We start from the raw sequence: 22,370 nt of genomic DNA, 5'->3' as shown, positions 1-22,370 counted from the left end.
GGAGCAGAGACTGAAAGAAGGACAGCCCAGAGACTGTTCCACCTGGGAATCCTTCCCATATTCAACCACCAAACCCAGACACTATTGTGGATGCCAGCAAGTGCTGGCTGACAGGAGCCTGATATAGCTGTCTCCTGAGAGGTTCTGCCAGTGCCAGACTAATACAGAAGTGGAGGCTCACAGCCATCCATTGGACTGAGCACAGGGTCATCAATGAAGGAGCTAGAGAAAGGACCCGAGGAGCTGAAGGGTTTACGGCTCCTTAGGAGGAACAACAATATGAACTAACTAGTACCCTCAGAGCTCCCAGAGGATAATCTACTAACCAAAGAGTACACATAGTAGGACTCATGGCTCCAGCTGCATATGTATCAGAGGGCAGTCTAGTTGATCATCAATGGGAGGAGAGGACCTTGGTCCTGTGAAGGTTCTATGCCCCAGTGTAGGGGAATGCCAGGGCCAGGAAGTGGGAGAGGGTGGGTTGGTGAGCATAGGGAGTGGGGAGGGAACAGGGTTTTTTTTTTTCAGAGGGGAAGCTGGGAAAGGGGATATCATTTGAAATGTAAATAAAGAAAATATCTAATTAAAAATTAAAAAAAATAGAAAATGCAGATAACAGCACAAATGAAACCTGATTATAGTCAGATCAGTGGGGTATCACAACAAGCCAGTCTGTCCCTGTGAAACTGCAGTTTTTAATCTTCTCCATTTGACTGCAGAAGTATTCTTTAAAATTCTACAAGCATGTAAATTAGGAGGAACCACCCAAGAAGCAAGTGTTCAAGTGTCCATGGATGTCCTATTAGGCTATGATAGAGCAGTGAGAGAGAGAGAGAGAGAGAGAGCAAGAGCGAGCGAGAGAGCGAGAGAGAGAGAGAGAGAGAGAGAGAGAGAGAGAGAGAGAGAGAGAGAGAGAGAGAGAGAGAGAGAGGAAGGGAAGGAGGGAAGGAAGGTGGAAGGAGACACACAGAGAGACAGAGACAGAGAGACAAAGATGAGACAGAGAGACACAGAGATAAGACAGGAAAGAGAAATGAAGCTTCAATTAATCTCTCTTTCTCTTTCTCATAGATAAAACCTGTACTGAATTATTTATGGGAAACTGCCCTATGTCACCCTGTTCTTAGGGACTGTATTAGTCTTGTTCAGTGTCATCTACTCAACATCAGAGTTAATGTTCTGCCCTAGATCCACATTTGTATCATTTAAGTGTAGAATGTCTTCATATACTGTCACCAGCGATGTTCTTTCTTCTTTTTGTTGACAGAGCTGATCAAGAATAAGCTTCGTGTTCAGGAATGAGTTCGATGGGGATTTCTTTCCCAAGAGTTGAGTACTGTGTCATCTGTCTCGGTGGGCTTTGCATTTCTGTTATCTCTCTGACTTTTCTTGGTCAGCAAGCAAGTGAGCTCTCCCATTCACCAGCTGATGAAGGGATGTGTGGGATTTATGAGAACCACTGCTCAGAATTCCCATGCTTGTGCCAACCATCATCACAGCCTGCATTGGGCTTATCTATTCTACCTCTACCATAAATTGTTCCTTTACATATTAAGACAGCTAGAACTTTCTAACTTGAAAATACATATCTTCACTCTTAAGGAAAATAATCGAATGAAAATCCTTATGGCTCCTGAATCTCTGAAATTTAAAAACAAATGGCTTTGTAGGAAAATGAAAATGTTAGTATAGTAGAAAAATGTGATCTCTCTCTCTCTCTCTGTCTCTCTGTCTCTCCTTTCTCCCCTAAATATCTGTTTTATATCTTTAAATTTAAAATTCTGATAATAAAGAAATTTAACCAAAATTCTCCCTGTTTTGGGTAGACATAGGATAGAGGTCAGATGTGGTAGGAGTAATGGCCTTTCTTGCAAGATAATGGATATGGGCAGGTAGAAGGCCAGTGGGAGACCCTTCAGAGAAATCCACCTGAATAAAAGAGAATGTCTTCTAACATCCTTTGGGAGAGGCATCACATGATTTAGTTAAGCATGATATACCTGACTGGAAGCATGGGGAGCCATCAGCTTAGAGCTATTGAGCCACAGGACAGCAAGGTCTGTCAACTTGTCAACTCTCTTCTGCAGAGAAAAATAGTGAGAGTGAGTGAGTGTGTGTGTGTGTGTGTGTGAGAGAGAGAGAGAGAGAAAGAGAGAGGGAGAGAGAGAGGGAGAGAGGGAGAGGGTAAGGGAGAGGGAGAGGGAGGGGAAGGAAGAAAGGGGCAAGAGAGAGATAGATACAAAGAGGTGGGGGTTTTTCTCCAGGATTCAGTAACTGCTCTCTTAAGTGGCAAACCTCTTCAGTGGACATGTCCATGATCTTAAGTAAAATCCTTCTCCAATCAATGTTTACTACAAAGCCATTTATGATCATGAAAAAAAAAAAAAGAAAAAGAAAAAGAAGGCAGAGTGGTTGGGATAGCAGGAACGGCTTCCTCGATGGCATATTGAATTTGACTCTGACCAGAGGACGGATTTTTGCTCATGGGAACACACTAAGAGGAGGGTTCCCAGAAGAAATGAGGCCTCTGCAACCTTTGTAAACACCCACGAGCACTAAGGAACGAGAAGGTTTGCCTGGTTTGTAGTGTGTAGCACACACTAGGAGTAGTTATAGGAGATAGTGATGGCTGATTTAACTGAACAAGATCAGGGCCAACTCACCGGGGCCTTGAAAGGTGTAGCGCAATATGACAGCTCTACAGAATGTCACACAGGGAAGGGCACATACAATCACTCTTTTATAGCTGTGTGAAACAGACCTGGGATAGAGATTGGAGTTGTAAAATAAAATGGACTGGAGGCAATGGTCCTCTTATAAAACTGCACAGTTGTCTTCCAAAATACATCTAGATTCAAGCAAAAGGAACTCCAAGTGTAAAACCAGGTGGTGTGGTTTTCTCTCTCCTGTGTCTGTCTGTCTCCCAGTGCTTTGTTCTCTTGATGCATGCCTATGCTAAGAAGTAAGGACTTGTCTCGGCCTCTCTGGGCTCAATCAAAATGATCAAAGGAGGGGCACGATGAACATATGAACAATGGAAAAAGAACATTGCAACTTTCCAACACTCTACTCTGAGATGTGTTTTCAAGTCCATCACCTCACTTTGTAAGAATTCTGAACTCAAAACACTTGGGGATTGCCTAGGCTTGGCAACACCAAGATGCTGTGTGAGTGTTTGGTCTCCCCAAGGGTCCCTTGTTTCATTATTTAGGCTTTTGTTGGTAAAAGGCACAGATTGGGGATTTACCCAGAGTGCACTTGACAGATAAGCAACTTTGGCTCCCTGAGCTTCTCCTGGAAAGCCTTCCTTTCTTTCATATGCAAAGTTGATTGTGTCAGGTAGGATTACTCTTGACACTCTTTGGTCCTTCAAATGACTTTCTCACTTTCTAGAAACAGAGCCATTAAATGCAGCATTTCAAATACCAAATACCATTCCTGTCAAAATAGCTGACAACCTGGGATTATTAACTAGCTCAAATGCAGTCTTTGCTTCACAAAAACAAATGCTTTGAACTGACAGTATGGTTATTTTTTCCTCCCTTTAAAGTGTCTGTTTATGGGATTGCTGTTAGAAATCCAGAAGCCAGGTAAGCCTTAGTGAATACATTAATGTCTGTTGTGTGTTTTTGGCTAAATCTACATCCAAACTCCTACAGCTGATACTTTCAGGTACAGATGTATGCTACGGGATATACCTTGTTTTCAGAATGCGCAATTTATTGGGTTTGTTCAAGACCTAATCTTCAGAGTCATGCATACTCACATGCATATGTGTATATATGCATATATATATATATATACATATATACACACACATATATGTATATATGTAATATATATGTGTATATATGTGTGTGTATATACACTTATGCACAGTCATAGCAGCACATGCACATTTTTTTTAAAGATTTATTTATTATTATATGAGTACACTGTAGCTGTCCTCAGACACACCAGGAGAGGGCATCAGATCTCATTCTGGATGGTTGTGAGCTACCATGTGGTTGCTGGGATTTGAACTCATGACCTCTGGAAGAGCAGTCAGTGCTCTTAACCACTGAGCCATCTCACCAGCCCCGCACATGCACATTTATGCATACTTATTGTACTGGCTGGTTTTATGTGTCAACTTGGCACAGGCTGGAGTTATCACAGAGAAGGGAGCTTCAGTTGGGGAAGTGCTTCCATGAGACCCAGCTGTGGGGCATTTTCTCAATTAGTGATCAAGGGGGTAGAGCTCCTTGTGGGTGGTGCCATCTCTGGGCTAGAGGTATTGGGTTCTATGAGAGAGCAGGCTGAGCAAGCCAGGAGAAGCAAGCCAGTAAGGAACATCCCTCCATGGCCTCTGCATCAGCTCCTGCTTCCTGACCTGCTTGAGTTCCAGTCCTGACTTCCTTAGGTGATAAACAGCAATGTGAAAGTAAGATGAAAAAACCCTTTCCTCCCCAACTTGCTTCTTGGTCATGATGTTTGTGCATGAATAGAAACCCTGACTAAAACACTCATACATATCTACATGTAAACATGCACACACTCTGAGCATTTAGGCATAGTTTCAACATGGTTAGAAGTTTCTTGTAACACTAGTTTAAACTCCAGTGTTGGAAGACCCTGCTATTAAGGTCATAGTTCAACATGCCTGCATAAGCTCTCTGAGCTTGGTACAAAATGAAGGACTCTCTTTCTCAGTAGGGTATCCTCTTCAACTGATCTTATCTGGAGAGGGTCTCCAAGCACAGGTGTCTGACCTTCTCTATCTAGAGGATGATCCCACAAGGGCTGCATGATTCAGCACATGAGTTCTGCTCAGCCCTTCCTGTTGTATGATAATTATGTATTGTGTAGAATTAGGTACCCATCAGCCCTTCCAGCCCATAACCCCCCCCCCAAAAAAAATGTCTGAGGAAATTCACATAGCCTATGGACAGATGTATAGGTTCAACTTCCTCTCTCCTGATACGAACCTACCTGGCATGTTCTTGGAATTCCTCTTTCATGTAAATGAAGCGTCCCCATCTAGTCAATAATCTATATCACCTTGGAAATCCTGACCCATTCCCCAAGATCTCCATAACCCTTGTTCACTGAGAATAAAGTTGAGCTGCCTCACTGAAGCTGATCCCAAAGTCATCCAGGCTTGGAGATCACTGGAGCTATCCTTACAATCAGGAGCTTGTAAAACTAATGACTAAACCTACAGAATTCTAATTATTGTTCAATAGAATGAGATTTAAATCATATCTCTGGCCCCGCGAGGGAGGCATGGCATAGTGAACTTTTGGACCCCCAAGTCCACTAACGTGTAAGTACCTAAACCTTACATGATTATTCTAACCAAGGACTTTCTTATTTGAAGGGCTTTCTCACTATCTCCCTTAGTAATAGTCAGTTTAAAAGGGTCTACCAGCTTCTTGGACAGAAAAAAGTACTCCAAAGAAAAATTGCAAGCTCTAGAGACTTTAAGAGCTATATGAAGCCAGCTGTAGTGCTTTGAATGAGAAAGCCCCCAGAGTCTCTGGCATTTGAATATTTGGTCCCCAGTGGGTGGTACTGTTTGAGGAGGCTTAATAGGTGTGGCCTTGCTGACAGAAGTATGAGAGTGGAAATAGACTTTGAACATTCAGTCATTTCCTGCTGGTTCTCTCTGCTTCTTGCTTGCAGTTCAGTATGTGAATTCTTAGCATCCTTGTCTGACTGACTACTGGCTGTCATGCTTCCTTGGAATAATGGACTTTTATCCCACTAGGACCATAAGCCCAAGTAAGCCTTCCTGCTGTAAGTTGCTTTGGTGATGGTATTTTATCACTATGATAGAAAAGTAACTAATACACCAGCCTGAAAATAAATGGAGAGCATGGTCCCTTTAATGATCATATTCCATAGCTTTCTTCTGCAAAAATATTTCTTTTTCACACTCTACTCTTTGTATCTCTCATGAATTCTTTGGACAACACAAGAGTGGGAGTTGAGAATCATATGACAAAGATAGAGTTGCATTGCTAACCTCATTTCACCCTCCCTCGGGGATACTAATCATAGGCAGGACCCTGCTTAATTTAAGTCCTGGTGAAATCCATGTTCCCCTATGCAAATTTCACTTAAGAATGATGAACACAAATATAACACCCAAGAAAATCTGCATGTTTAATAAGCCACTGAACGAAAGAGAATGTGGAGAGCAATTGAGAAAAGAAGTATGAAGAAGGCAGTTTTGTGTGTAGAATGGCTTTAATAGGACAATCTGGGCTTACCATGTGACTAGCTCAGATTTGAATGGACAAAGACACTCTGGCTTCTGCTTCCTCACTAATAGAAATGCTATGACTTCTTAATAGGCATGCTATTAAGAGTTCAAATTATATATGATATGAATATGGTAATACAGAATTCTGAGAACTGTGGCAGTTGTAGGAAGAACACAAATGCTGCTTAAGATATCTGCTTTGTTTAGCAAAGTGGTTCAACTTGAGGGGTAATATTTATTTGTAGCACAGAATAGATGGGAATAGTTAACTATCTGTAGTGTTTCTTCAGAAAGGCATGCACCATGGGACTATAGTATTCAAATAAAGCAGAGGTTCTCAACCTGTGGGTCTCAGCTTCTTCAGGGGTCACAAATCAGATATGTTACATATCATGTTTACATTTCTAACAACAGCAAAAACACAGTTATGAAGTAACAGCAAAATAATTTTATGGTTGAGGGTCACCACAACATGAGGAACTGCACTAAAAGGTTACAGCATTAAGAAGGTTGAGAGGCACTGGAATAAAGTGCAGAACAACTGTGAGCTAGTGTTATGTACAAATATTTCTTTCTATTCCACTGGTCACCTAAGTTGGAGGAAAGCTTCCCCATGATCTAGAAGTAGCCTTTCTTTCTTTCTTTCTTTCTTTCTTTCTTTCTTTCTTTCTTTCTTTCTTTCCTTCTCTCTTTCTTTGTTTCTTTCTTTCTTTTTTGAAACATTTTTAAGCTACTCATTTCAAAGACATTGACAGCAGAAAAACAATTCAAGGAGTTTTTTTCCCACTTATTGAATTAAGCCTTTTCCCCCTGCACTTTAATTTCCATCTGTTAAAGAAGGGTAATGTTTTTTCTCAAGACTCAGGTTGAATAGAGATAACTAAAATGAATGGAAGAAGTCACACGACCCAATGCAATCAGCTTCATCTATGGAAGAAGCCACACACCCCAATGCAATCAGCTTCATCTATGGAAGAAGTCACACACCCCAATTCAATCAGCTTCATCTGTGGAAGAAGTCACACACCCCAATGCAATCAATCAGCTTCATCTATCCATAAAGATGTGCAGCACTCAGAGGGCATCGGATGCAATTTCTTATTTTTCTCACTCAAAAGGTGTGTTTAAAAGTAAGACTTCCTATTTAAAAACAACCCCACCTTTGATGAGCAGGGTGTAGTATACATTTCAGTTGCTAGGGGGAGCCATGTATCCACTAGATTTGTTTAAGTTCTCCAAGCAGTGTGGGGCAGGTCTGTTAAAACCCCATTCATTTCAGTTGTTAAAGGTGTATTCCTCAGTGTGCATGCTGGTGTTTAAAGAGAACAAGTTGTTTGAAACAAAGGAGTGGTACATCTTAAAGAGCATTCTGACCATTCTGACCGCAGCATCTTCTTTCTCCTAACCACAAGGGATGATAGCATCCTAGATAGCTGTAGAATTTCCATTGCATCCATTTCTCATTTAATCCAGGTAGGACAATAAATAATAACAGATGAATGGGAGCTGAAATGATACCTGGAGTCAATTCCCACTTATATTGTATCCAAATCACACACGGTAAGTACAGGACAAGAAAAAGTCACTACTCTAGCAAATGCTGAGTGTTTAATTTCTCACAAGATTACATAGGGCTGGTAATACTGGTAATACTGGGGAAAACCAAGCCACTCATCTGCATCCAACTGCTTTGTTACATCATTGGTCAGAAGTCTCATCTTAGAATTTTCCAGCAAACCAAAAAATTGCATATTTGAGAGAATAAAATGATGTATGGCAAGAAGAGAAAGAATTAATATTCTCCCTAGTCCTTTTCATAGGTATAAATGTATTTATATTTGAAATACAACTATATCATATTAATTATAATAATATAATTAATATTATGAATGTAAAATTATATAAATATATAATTTATATACTATACAATATAATATAAATGTATATTATATCATATATAGTATATACCTTATATATTTATAATCACACTGATTCTCAACAATACTAGTAAACAAATAATACTTCCCATACTCTACAGATAAGGAAACAAGCTCAGAGGGGACAAAAAAAGAGTGACGCATTTAAGCGTTTCAGTTCATAGGTTCCAGCATTCCATCAGCATGACACCCTGAACAGTTTGTCAGCCACCTCACACTGGCATTCTCATTTGCCACATGGGGTAGTGAGAGCAACTATCTGATATGGCACCCTATAGGAAGGCTTTACACATGTCCTTGTATATCCTATGGGCAAGAAACAGAGATGACAATAAACAGCACAGGATTGTCACCATGAAGCCTTCACCTCAGATCCTCCTGTAACATCTAAAATGCCTCTTACACAATAAAGAAATAAAGTAGTTTATAAAGTAGTATATTCTTTATACTACTTTATACCTTTTCCATTGGCTTAGTTTTGACTTCTGATGATAAGGTATACAAGACACATCCAGGTACAGAGGATTGTAGAGCCAGATAGTAGACACTCCCAGAGTCCTTTGACCAAATTGCCACCCCATGGGTTTAAGTCTTCTTAGAGAGAGTTCTAAATTTCCTTAGTCTGTCTCATTGCTGGTAGTGATAGGTGACAGGATTGTTGGGCTCATGCCTGAGCTTGCTGTATTCTTCTGCTCAGTAACAGATTTCCAGAGATGCTGGTTATGAGACTGTTAGACTTAAAAAGTGGCCTCTAAATATCTGTTCCTTAGAGCAGACGAATTTAATGGCCATGCAAATCTAAATTATATGCCAAAAAATCCTGTGACACCATTGGTTATAAAGTGTAATCAGAATCCCTGGTATCCGAATTCCTTGCATGAACATAGAAATCAAATAATTCCAGCATTTTGAGATCCAGTTGCCATTGAAAAGTAATCTTTCACTTATTTAACTCTGACTTTAATTAAACAGAATAGAGAGAGCCTTACACAAAAGTCAAGCCTTGCATTTTTTTTTAACCAATAAGACAGAACTATTGAGAGCACATAGGAAGTAATGGGAATTTTCATACTTGTGTTATACTAATGCAACATTGTCATAATGTATAGCTATACGTTAATTTAGTCTCCAGTAGTCTTATTACTAACATTAATTTATTCCATATTTCACAAAGCTTAGATACAATCTTCAACAAACTTCATGGAAATCAATGTTATTTATGGAAGACACTCTGTGCAAATACAGTTTCTTTTTCAGCTGAAAATTAGTACAGCAGAAATAATTCCCCAACGTGAACTGACTTTGTGTAATGATCTTTATGGCTGTTTTGATGTCCTTCTTTTGGGACTTTTCTGTTTTAATAAATATGTGCTGGGGTGACCTTAAGGCATACTAACATGAATGGCAGATGCTGCTGACCAAATCTCCAGCATGGCTTAGAAGGATCTCTTCTGTGGGGGAAGCTCAGTATTTGGTAAGAGGTCAGTTTGGGGTGGAGAACCACCTGCTCTGGTTTGGTTATTCCTCTGCTTCCATATTTTGTTATAACCTTAAATGCACAATCAAACCAGCTGAGTAACCAGACCAGTGGGCTACAGAGAGTTTCCTAATTCTGTGTTGGAAGAGATTAATTTCAATAATATACTCTTTAATGGTTTTCCAGTATTTGAGGGACAGTAGGGAAAGGTTCCACTTGTCACAGTGACTCAGAGGCAAAGTGTCCCCTGATGACTTAAGCTGTGATCCTTGAAGTAGTTAGAATGGCTACATTTTCTTGCAAAGGCCTTTGGTAGTTTAAATTAAGATACAAGAAATCCTAAATGGCACTTGAGATGCACCTGAGAGAGACAAGCGTTTGCAGATATTCACATATGCATAAATTAAACACCATGCATAGTTTAGTAGAGCAAAAATACTAAGAAGCACAATGTTCCTCATGACAAAAGGCAATTATTCTGCTTAGTTATGGTTTTTAAAACATCCTGACATTTACCATATTTGATGAATGTGCACTTTGATGCTCAGTGCTGGGCAGTTTCCTAGAAGATCTTGTCATTGGTTTTATAACATCATGTTTCAGTAAAGCATCAAAAATGGAAACCTAAGAGCTGGGAAGCAGAACAACTATTCTAAAATCCTGTTGTCCCACTTCATGGCCATAATACCTCACAGCAACAATAACTAACCTCACCAATTAAGTTACGGTTTTTGGTTCCTATTAGTTGAGTTACAAAATGATATTTACACGTCATGGTTTTCCTTGTCCTAAACTCCCACTCACAGCCATGCACCCAAATGAACATTCAAACAACATAGTATACTGTAAAGGAATAAATTGAAGTTTAGCTTATGCCTTTATTTCTTATCTCTTTTCTCCAAGTGATAACGAAGATCTTATTTGCCATGCACAGACACTTACATTCTCTTCTCTGAGAACATTTCTAATATTGTCAGTTCGAGAGAGAGAAATGTCATTTATTTATAAGCTTGCCTTATTAATCTACAGCTGTTGGTAAATATATAAATTATCTGGTTGGCTAATTTGTCTCTGTGGCCTAAGAATGAATAAAGACTAGCTGCCACATTCAATCAAAGGAATCAATAGATAGATGAATATTTATAAGAACATCAACACTGACATTGTCTTACAATCATGCTTGTAGCTAAGTAAAAATTTAAGTAAATATACCACAAATTTTACAGTGTAGCAGGATAAGGGTTAAAATGTATGTACAGATTCATTGACAACATCTGTGCAAATATTGTGGACAAAACATTTAGAAAGAAATTTACACAAAAAGTAGATAAATTTATCAAATGTTGATAAATTTTCAAAGACAGTATAAAAGTACACAGAACATGGAAAAGAGAACGAATTTTTTTTTTAAATAGCCACTATTCCCATACATACAGTGCACATTTACTACATTTATATTTCAGAATGATGGAAACCAGAGACAAAAAACGATTCGGTAACAAACAGCAAAGAAAGTATCACCAAATCACAAAGAAGAAAGACATTCTCTTGGAGATGAAAACACAGATGCAGAACTCCTCCCCTACCCATACACACAGAGAGAAACCAAAGCAAACGCAAACGTTGTCTACAGCAACACAGGACAGACAGGTGGGGAGCTTTTGGGATGTTGCACCACAGGAAGTCAATCACGATTGGCTAACGATGATGGTACCTGGCTCTGTTGCAGATCACTTGCTTGCCTGAGAGGAGTGACTGATGGAGGAGGAACTCCTGATGTAGATGCAGACCGGCCTAGCTTGCAGCTTACTTTAGGTTCTGTGAATAAGAAGGAGACAAAAATATTAGCTGTGGTGGACCTGAGCTCTGCCTCCCCCGATGTTTGGCAACGCGTGAATGTACAAAATGTTCCTGGTGTTGGCTAATTATTATCCTGCTGATAAACGTTTTCATAACTACTAGTTCTCGAAGGCACTTTAGTCACGCATGAGTTCCTAGGGCGTAGAGTGAGAATCCCTTCAAGCACACAGGTCTTGTTTCCACGCACAAATTACCACATTAGTATTAGTTTCCATGGAAGAAAAACACCACGTTCAGGAGAAAAGCAAGTGACTCTGTGAGTGATTATTCATTTTCAGCTGTAGTTCCTAGGGCTCCATGACCTCAAAATGTCCTCTCTACTCTTTTCCCTTTATTCCTCCCTCTCTTCTTCCTTCCCTGAATATTTTTTATTAGATGTTTTCTTTATTTACATTTCAAATGATATTCCCTTTCCCAGTTTCCCCTCTGAAAAAAAAAAAAAAACCCTGTTCCCTCTCCTCTCCCCCTGCTTAGCAACCCACTCTCTCCTGCTTACTGGCCCTGGTATTCCCCTACACTGGGGCATAGAGCCTTCACATCCCATTGATGACCAACTAGGCCATCCTCTGCTACATATGCTGCTGGAGCCATGAGTCCCACCATGTATATTCTTTGGTTGGTGGTTTAGTCCCTGGGAGCTCTGAGGGTACTAGTTAGTTCATATTGTTGTTCGAAAGCCATGAATATTGTACTCATTTTCTCCCTTATATCCAGTGCTGTATCCTATCCTAGGCACTGGTACTACCCAAGGTAAAGAGATCTTCTCACTTCAATTAACCCAGTGAAGAAAATTACCCACAGTTATGCCCAGAGGCTTGTCTCCAAGGTAGACATTGGCTTTTATTATCTCTAAGCACCCAAATGCCCATACATGTACTGCACACATACATTTACATACACGTGTGCAGAGACCCTTACTTCTATTTCCCTGGATGTTTAGTGACACTGACTACATTTCTCTTTCCTTTTTCCATCTATGGCACCTCTCTACATCCTGGCTTGATTGCACTCTGTTCCTATACTGTCCCCACAGGGCAACATTCCCTGCCTTCTGATATCTTCTCCTTCTTGAGTCCCAAACAGGACCTGAGGGTCTGTTCCCTCCATGTGCTCTTGTATGGTCCTGAGTTTCGGTGCCTTCTGCACACTAGGTCATTCTCATGCTCTGGGAAGAAAAGACCAGTACTCTAATATCTTGTATCAATCTCCAGGTCCCCTCCAGCCCTGGCTTCCCAATATATAGCAGGACTACCACTTCCATTTTCCATGAAAAAATCTTGGATATTTTCAACCCATTGCTTTCTGCCTTTTTGCATATGCCTAGCCCTATGAGAATTTTCGTTTTCCTTTGCAATATCTCCTGTTTGCCTTATTCATATCTCTGAGATCTCCTTACTGGTTCCCATAATACCTATGCTCCAACCTACCTTGGAATCCATGTCAGGGCTGTTTGCTGAGAATGTGAACCATACTTTGATCTTGGTTCCTTTCCATCTTCTAAATTTCTGTATTACAGATTCAACTCTTACACTATTTCCTGTACTTTTGGGCATTTTTGGGTTGGCAGGAAAAATAAAATAGATGTCTAATTACTGTATACTGTTTTTTTTTTAATGATCAAAGATACTCAAACTCACCATGATGAGCTCAGTATAATCTTCCAAATTCCAGGCCCAGCTCCACTCCACATGGAGGCAATAATTCTTACTCAGGGTACTGTGGCTCTCTTCGACCCATTTCAGAAAGTTTTAGCTTTGTGTGTGTGATTTTAATTGAGGCTGTTTGAGTGAATATGTGTGTGTGTGTATGTGTGTGTGTATATATCCACATATACATATATATATATTCATATATACATATATATGATGAAAACATAGAAAAAGTGCAACTTACAGTCTAACCTTATTTACTAGAAAGCAGAAATCCTTGGGGGAATTACTTGGAGAATAAGTTTTTTTATCACATGAAATAGCCTCCATCAGAGTCTTGGTCAGTAATGTCTCTATGAGGACTCAGTGTGCCTGTATATCCCATTACTGGAATATCAGATCTGGTGAAAAAGTTCATTTTATTCTTATGATAAGATCTTGCATACTATTTGTTTACTTCAAGGTTCCTTTCAAGTTTGTAGTGATAATATTATCCGATAAAAAGAGATTGTCTAAATATTTTAAGGCTTTTTATACCTTCTAATGTAACTAAGCTCTAGTTTCTACCACTGAGATTTTTCAGTCCAACCTGATGTAATCCGCATCTTATATAGTCACAGATCTCTCTAAGATGCAGAATAAACATTCCTACCATACAATGCCAGATTTCATTGTGAATGGGAAGCCTGGCTTTGCCCCTGGAAGGCAGCCTAGATCATGGAAGGGCTATTCAACCCATTTATACATGTAAGTCATCTGCTAGGCATTGCACAGAGCTATTTAAGCTACTAGTTTAATTAATTGCTATTTAATTTAATTAATTACTATTTAAGCTACTAGTTTATTTAAGCTATTTAAGCTACTAGTGAGCCACTCTATGGTCCCACTCTGCAGTCCGGTCACACAACAGTCAAATGTTTGATATTAGCTTATATCACATAGGTTATGACTCTACCTGCGGGTTTAGACTGAGATTATTTCCATAAATTATTATGTATACACATATACAAGTACACACACACACACCGAGACAGACAGACAGACAGACAGACAGACAGACACACAGTAACATTTATGCTTTCAAGTGGTGTGGTTTTGCCCCTCATTTTGGTTCCATATAATGACCTACAGCTCAAATGCACTTGGAATTTATTGAGGAGTTTATAAAAGAAGACAGAGGACCCAAATCCTTATATGACCACTGAAGTTTATGGGAGAAAAGAATTATAGACTAACAACTGAAGTACCTAGATAGTATTTTAGCTGTAATTGAGCAGCTTAGAAATTGTCTGGGCTTATGGCATCAAAACTATACAGATCTCTAATCTTTGAGAATGAAATGCTCTCTCATAGTTCAACAATGGATACTTATGCTTTCATCTAATTTAATCTAATATAAGATTTAGGGTTGGGGGAGGGACTCTACAAACAATGAATCCAGCCTGAAAGGAAATGTAAGGTAGAGTTGTTCTGCTTCAAGAAACATTCATTTCATCAAGAGCCTAATTGTGAGCTGGAGGACAGCTACTGTTTTTATAACCAAGGGGAAATTTTTTGATCCTTTGATAATGCTACCAATAATGCTACCCAAGAGAAGTTGATGCGGCTTGTGCGATTTCAGGGAAGATCCGGTATAATGAGAAGAGCCAGAGCAATATAGCAGATGCAGAAACAGACAGAGAAGATGGAGATGGCAAGAGAGGAATAAGAGGAAGCAGGTCAAGAACAGAAATCCATTTCCTCTCACAAGGGGAAGACAAGTAACAGGTGTTTTAAATTAATTAATTTATTCTTTTAATGTCTGAGTGCCCTGCTGCGTACACATCTGCAGGTCAGAAGAGGAATCAGATCCTCTTATAAATGGTTGTGAGCCACCATGTGGTTGCTGGGAATTGAACTCAGGACCTTTGGAAGAGCAGCCATTGCTCTAACTGCTGCACCATCACTAGCCCCTGAAGTGGTTGTTTTTTGAAATATAAAAAAAATTTCACTGAGTACTTGACTGAAGAAAACCAAACCAAACAACCAAACCAAACAAGCAAACAAAACCATGAGTTAATATTGAACTGGTAACACCTTGTAATTCTGATGGTAACCTCCCTCCTCCCCCCCTTCTGCCCTTTTTCCTTTTCTTCCTCTCTTGTTTTGTCTCTGAGCATTGATACAGGAGAAGCTCCAAGAAGAGGTAACTCTTCTTGGAGCACCGGTTGTGGACTGGTGGTCGCTGCTTTCAGAAATACAAATGACTACCTGCAAGCCCTTAAGAGTTGAGTACATTTTCTCCTAAACAAATAACAAATAAATAATAAAGGATTTCACTTTCATCTAGCATCAAAGAAAAAAATTAGTAGAATTTGGGGTGCCATCTTTTCTCCACTTGAAAGCTCCTTTTAGTAGAGCATGTGCTAAGAGAGACATGTCCTGATCCCAGAGTCAGTTCTGCTGCTCAAAGCTGCCAATCAATGGCTCAGCACTACATTGAAGTTACAGAGTAGCCTTCCCCCACACCTCCTACATCAAACTGTGCTTACTACAGACTTTTATTTCAGTTGAAGATATATTTGAAAATAATATATATGCTATTTGTGATAGTTTGGTAACTTAATAATAATAGGAACTTGTAACATATCCCAAAGAGTGTTTAAAACTTTTTGTTACCTATCTTAGAAAAAAATATTAAGATGACATCAAGTTATGAATCAAATCCAATTTTATACACACACGCATATATTAATAAATTTTAATAATTTGCTTTCAGCTCTTGAACTTCAGTTAATGCTTTTAAAATGTGATTTGCTACTAGGAGTGAACTCATGAGCCTTCTGCTTCACCATCATTGGTTTGAGATTTTAAAATGTGTGTTCCCAACCTATCATCATTGTCAAAATTCTTAAAGAATTGGACAATGTAGTCTGGAAAACTTTTCAAGTATAAAGTCATCGTTTTTGTTTGTGGGTTTACCAGCTTCACCCCATGTTCCACTGTACTTGACTTTTACATTTTTGTTATTGTTAACATAGAAGGTGTTTTATTTGTCTGTCTGTCTGTCTGTCTGTCTGTCTGTTTTGGCATGTAACAGCTATTTTCACGATCGAGCTACATTTTTCTTAGTATCTCTGCAGCTTTGCGAGCAGGTGATAGGCCTCAGTGTTATAGCTATGGCACTGAAGAGAAGAGAAATCTGAAATTGTTACCCCCATTTTGTGACCCCAGAGAAAGTGGAAAATGTCATCAATGTGTAAAAAAAAATCTATCATGGAAGAAGATATTATTTCTTTATATAGTCCCAATGAATTTTCCTAGGAGAGGGCAATGGAGACTTGTGCAGCTTTGAATGACTCCCAGGATCCTGAACCAGCCAGCTGCAGTATTCTCTGAAGGGTTCGATAGTATTGTCACCCTAATACTGTAATTGGTAATTTTTAGGAGTGTCAGAAACCTGAGAAAAACCTAAATATCAAAGAATAGTAAAGTGGTGACAGAATGTGTCGTTTGTGGTCTGAGAATGGATGTAAAGAATTACAAGAGCTTTTGTATATAAGAGAAAAAGAATCATATACGTATCCTGGTGGAAATATTCATGACACTCCTTGTGATTTGATGGCTCAAGGTCCCTAGTCTCCTCTGTTCCTTAAAAAGGAATTAAAAATATTTTTTTGAGAGAGAATATAAATCACACTGTTTCCTGTATGGGGATGTTCAAGATGTTGCAGCTTCCTACAGGGTAGAAAATGGAATGTAGCATGAACACATTTTCAGCCTTTTTTAGGGTAATACATAATTTCTAAACCACCCTAGGCATTTACATCCCATCAGATGAACACAAAATGTTTATCTTCAATTCTTAAGTATGTTTGTGTAAAACAAGATATTCTATCTAATGAACAAATATAGTCTTTAATCATCTATAAAAATACCATATAAGACAAATCTACCAGTTGAGGCATAAAACTCAAAAGTATATAATAAACTGAATCAAGGTCTAAACTATATGGCCAGGTAGGTTGAAATTTCATTTTGTGTTATGAATTTAACTATAGTAAATCAATGAATAAATCACCTCCCTTTCATCTCATCAATATTAGGGATAAAACCCATTCCAACCATTAAAAAAAAATACAGTGTCCACTGTTGCAGAATAACAAAATAGAAGAAAGTGGTAGGTTTGTCACATCGCTTAACTTGTTGAGGCAAAAACTATTTCCTTCTGAAAAACTAAAATTAAAATTGGCCATAATACTAATGGCATTTCCCTTTTATTTCAGTGGATTTTGTCGTGCGTTAATGAGCAAACATGAAAGTGTGAGCAGTTATTATAAATTTCATGCCCTATTAGAGACATATAGATGGAAATGGCATGTTCCATTTCTATGGACTAAGCCTTTACACTGCTACGGTAATAGCTATTACAGACATTTGGTTAACCAAAGTCCATTGCAAGAGCCTCATTCAACCTGGTTGCTTTAATGGGTTACTCTTGTTTACTGTATAGCAGAAGTTCCAGCACCCGATTATCTTTTAGTTATCAGATAGTGAGCTCAAAACTCTTTTTATGAATGTGTTAGGAATCTTTATTTACTGTGTTCACAGACGTAACAAAACCCCCAAAGCAATGCTCAAATTTGCCGTTCCTTAAGCCCATCATAGCAGAGGTACCAAACTGTCTCGTGCTGCTTTGTTCTCTGCCCCACAGGCTTGTGTAACTGACAAACATTTTCTTGAAAATTAATGCAATGATTCCATTGGTTCAAAGAGATATTGGACAATAGTAGTAAATACTAGTAAATCAAGCACTCAGACAAAATAAATGTTAAATACATGGATCTATCACCAGGAGCTTGAGAAAAACCAACATCTGGAGGCTTTTCTTGAGATCAATGTCACTATTAATGAATGTAATATATTGATTTTACAATGGAATGCCTCAGTCTATGGCAGAACTCACTTAGGACAGTCTTAGAGCACTGATACTTGCTATGCACATAGGTTATAAATTATGGTAAGTGAAAACGGAACTTTGCAGGCCAAGGGGAACAAATGGATTTTAATATGACAAAATTATAGTAAGTTTATTGATATGCAAAAGCCATTGCAACTCTCCTTTCAAATACTACTGTTCATTGAGCTTGAGAAGGATACTGAAGAGGAATGTACACAATTATGTAAAAAGGGCCGCTTAAATACTCGTTCCTAATTAACTACCTATCTATCTGTGACTGGACTTCCTTCAGATGTTTAACCCTAGCATGGTCACCACTGGTTTATAATAGGAACTCATCGAGTATTTATGAAACAAATTATTTTAAACCGTATTTCAAAGGAGGTGAATGTAAAATTTATTTTATAGTTCATATTTATAAAATTGAAAATTCTCCATTCTTTAAAAGTCTCCTATGTTTCTTTTAAAAGAATGCTAAAATATACTGTGAAGTCTTCAAATTGAAGGAGGGAGAGGGTGAGACAGCAAGAGCTAGAGTACTCAGAGGTGGTAGGATGGAGGGAGGGAGAGAGGAAGAAGGGAGGAAAGGAGGGCTGATTTGGAGTTTGTAGTTCCTAGCTTGAACAGTAGATGGCAGTAAAAACAAGCTTCCTGCACTGGTCTCAATGCCTAACACAAGTCAGACTGAGCCTTCTGCTATAGTAATGTTTTCTATGGGTTTTCAAAGAAACAGCAAGGGCATTCTTTGTGAGTGGCGTTGGTACAGTGTACCCGTGGATCCTTTCCAAGGATATCTAAGTGCTGCCAATAGGAGCATTATCAAAAAGGGCATCCCCGGAGGGTCGGGGAGGAGTCATGTACCAGCACACTGCCTTCAAGGTTGTTGGGCAGCTCTAGTCTTCTACTGAGACAAATAAAAGAGAGCTACCCTCTGAATCAGCTGATGAGCTGCTTATGGCTGGCTACTTCTCGAGAGACTCAACTAAGATTAGCTGGAAATCCAGGGGTTTTTGTTTTTGTTTTGTTTTTTGTTTTTTGTTTTTTGTTTTTTGTTTTTTTGACAAAAATTAAATTATTACTGAATGGCAACTTTTTCGTAGTGTTCAAAGTGAACAACGTCATGTTCTCTCTCTCTCTCTCTCTCTCTCTCTCTCTCTCTCTGTGTATGTGTGTGTATGTGTGTGTGTGTGTGTGTTAAATTGGAAATCAAGTTTATGCAAAATATATGAATACAAATAATGTGTAGTTCACATTTATAAAACGGGATTTTCTCCATTTGTTAATGTTTACTATCAGAGGGAGAAGGACGTGGGATGGAAGGAGATAGGGAGGAAGACAGGAAGAGAAGGGAAGAAAAGAAGGGAGCAGAGAGCGAAGAGGGGGAGAATATTGTGAGTAGCTGGCTGACTTTATAAAACGGATGAGGTAAGACACTGGCTTCATGGGCAGGTACTCTTTCACAGGCATACACAGAGAGAAGTCAATATCGCCCCATTCTTTGACCTCAGACTGCTCTCCTGTAGCTGTAGTTAGCACCTTACTCCGCCCCCCCTCCGATGAACTGGAGTATGAATACAGTAGCTTAGGGAAACTACATAAAACTATTGGAAAACAAAGACAGGTGTCCCATTTTATTGAATGCTGCTGTTACTGTCAACCTCTGGGAGAGCTAGAATGAGCTCCTAGATGCCATAGGCCACCTTCCCATCACCCCCAAGACCTGCGGGTTTTACGAAGGTGTGGGAAGAGTCAATACTCCTCCAAGCACATGTCACTTGCCTGCTTTGTGTTTCAGTCAACTACCAACACCCGTGCATGAGCAGGTTTCTCAAGCTTTCAAGAATTAACATCACAATACGGTAGCACAAGCCAATCAGCCGCACACACCTTCCGCTTAGTGACAGAAACAGGAACTGCATGGACCAAAGAGCAAAGAAAACACTTGCTTTTCTAAGGCATGCCATTTGGGACAGCAGATTTATCTCCATAATTCTGTTGTTCTTGGTCTAGGAGGATGATAAATTATAGGCTCCTGTTGATTACATAAGCCCTGGGTTTAAATATATATAAATGGCTTCCTGACATTTTAAGGTAAGAGTCCAATCACAAATACAGGTTCTGGGCTGCTTCTCTGACCTCCTTTTAGCCCCTGTACAATGTGGGACGTCCAGTCTTAAGTTGTTGCCTTTCCCAGTCCTCTTGCTTGAATGTATATCTTCCTAATTAGCCTTGAGAACTCAGTCTTGAGGTCATCCGCATGCCAGACAGCGTGCTCCCAAGGAAGCATTGTGGTTAGATTTTATTTCAGCCATTAATAACTCTCCCCTCGCCCCCAGCTTCTCACACAGAATGTTGCACTGAATAAGTCATTGAACAAGCACTCCACTGAAATTAAAAAGTCTGAAGTCTGGTTCTTGTTTGGCAAATAATACTTAATCAAAGAATCCTGAAAATTACACACTTCTGAGCCTCAGCATTATTTTAAAAAATATTTAATAACTCCAGCCCATGCGTGTGTAGATTCTTGTGACATAGATATGACACGCTATCAGATGTAATAAATTAACACCCATGTGCATACACAACATTATTTGAAGTATGTCACACGCAAAAATCTACAGAGGTAATCAAGTTTGGTTCTATTCTATAATTTGTGCTAAATATCATTTGTAAGGCTTTTCACTGATTTTTTTTCTAATTATCTTGAATTCTATTTTCTTTAAAGTAGTGTAACTATGTGTTCAAACATATAAAACCTTACACACAATCAGAAAATGTCTTAGCTTCTATTGTTATGATAAAACACTTTGGCCAGAAGCAGCTTGGGGAGACAGAATCTATTTCATCTAATGGCTTCTATAGCATAGTCCATCACTGGGGGAAGGCATGATAAAAACACAAAGGGCAGGAGCTTGGATCCACAAACTAAGGCAAAGGCTGTGGAGGAGTGGTGCTTACTGGCTTGCTTTCTTGTAGACTCCAGAACTACCTGCCAAGAGCTGGCACTGCTCACAATAGCTTGACCCTGAAACACCAATTATCAGTTAAGAAAATGCACCACAAGCTTAACCACAAGTCAGTCTTGCGGAGGCATTTTCTCAGTTGAGGCCCACTTTTCCAAAATGACTTTAGCCCATGTCAGGTTGACATAAAACAAGGCAGCACAGAAAATCATATCATTCTTTTGTGTGCACAAATTGAGTTTCATTTATCTAATTCTAATACATAAGCCACAGGACAAAGCTTAGTTTTTTTGTTTTTTTTTTATTTTTCACTTTGATAACAAAAACTCACTCCATTTGCGGCTGCAGAAATGGCTCAGTACTTAAGAGTACCTGACGCTCTCTCTTCCAGAGGACTTGAGTTTGGTACCCAGAATCTTAACTAGGCAGCTGGTAACCACCTGAAACCGGAGGGAATCTGAAGCCCTTCAGCTTCTGCATATACTTGTAAATATGTGTGCATACACACACTCACACATACCCACACACATACACACATACACACACGCACACACTACACCTAAAATAAACTATAAGAAAACCACTCAGTTTATACACGTTAAAAAATAATGGTAATGAAGTTGTAACCTAAATGTCCAAATGACTTGATTAAATCAAGAATTAGAACATCAAAAAAAAAAAAAAAAGAATTAGATCATCATTTGAAGAAACATCTTTCTCCCTGGCTGTTAGAGCATGTTACTAGCCTGAATAACGCCATTGTCCTTACTCATGCCTCTGGCCTAGTGCTGTAAATGCAATCTCTGTGCCTATCAAGGGAGAGACGAATATTGGGAAGAGTTTATTGACTGCACGGTGTTAGCTGACTTCTTGCCTGTATGGCTTCAGGGTATATTTGAACTTGAAAATTTCTCTTCTTTGGATGCTTTCCAAGGCTCAGAAGAAGGCCTCCCAAGATTGGCTATCTATCACCTGAAGAACTCACAGCTATCGCTCTGTGTCTTTGCTTGTTTGCCAGGCATTCAATAGATTGAGCCTAGACCTGAAGCCTTTGCAGAACCGACAGAGATCTGACCTGCATAGCTCCCCAAAGCCCAGATTTGGTCTGTGGAAGCACACTTGTGAAATGCTCTCCTCTAGTCATACTATGCTGTCACCGGTCTTCATCAGAGTAGCTGACACTACCTATAGTAGATAGAAAGGAGATTGGAGAAGGCCACTCGAGCCTCACTTGAGATTCTAGACACTCCTTCTCTCACACTCCTTACCCCTTGCATCTGGGTGTCATCTTACCTAAG

At 39.3% G+C, this 22,370-nt stretch overlaps 1 protein-coding gene across 2 annotated transcripts in view; it reads right to left on the bottom strand.

Annotated features, from left to right (window-relative positions):
- Positions 1-22,370, bottom strand: part of Nyap2 (neuronal tyrosine-phosphorylated phosphoinositide-3-kinase adaptor 2) — a 250,872-nt gene that overhangs the window by 30,397 nt on the left and 198,105 nt on the right. For both annotated transcript variants that reach the window (XM_031368160.1, XM_031368161.1), the window contains exon 7: positions 11,376-11,479. In XM_031368160.1, the coding sequence (XP_031224020.1) occupies positions 11,376-11,479 (104 nt within the window). The remainder of the gene's footprint in view (positions 1-11,375; positions 11,480-22,370) is intronic.

The sequence above is a fragment of the Mastomys coucha genome, unplaced genomic scaffold, assembly GCF_008632895.1.
Source record: "Mastomys coucha isolate ucsf_1 unplaced genomic scaffold, UCSF_Mcou_1 pScaffold14, whole genome shotgun sequence".
In the NCBI taxonomy this organism is placed as follows: domain Eukaryota; kingdom Metazoa; phylum Chordata; class Mammalia; order Rodentia; family Muridae; genus Mastomys; species Mastomys coucha.
Note: the sequence above shows the minus strand (reverse complement) of the source record. Positions and strands in the feature narration are given on the sequence as shown.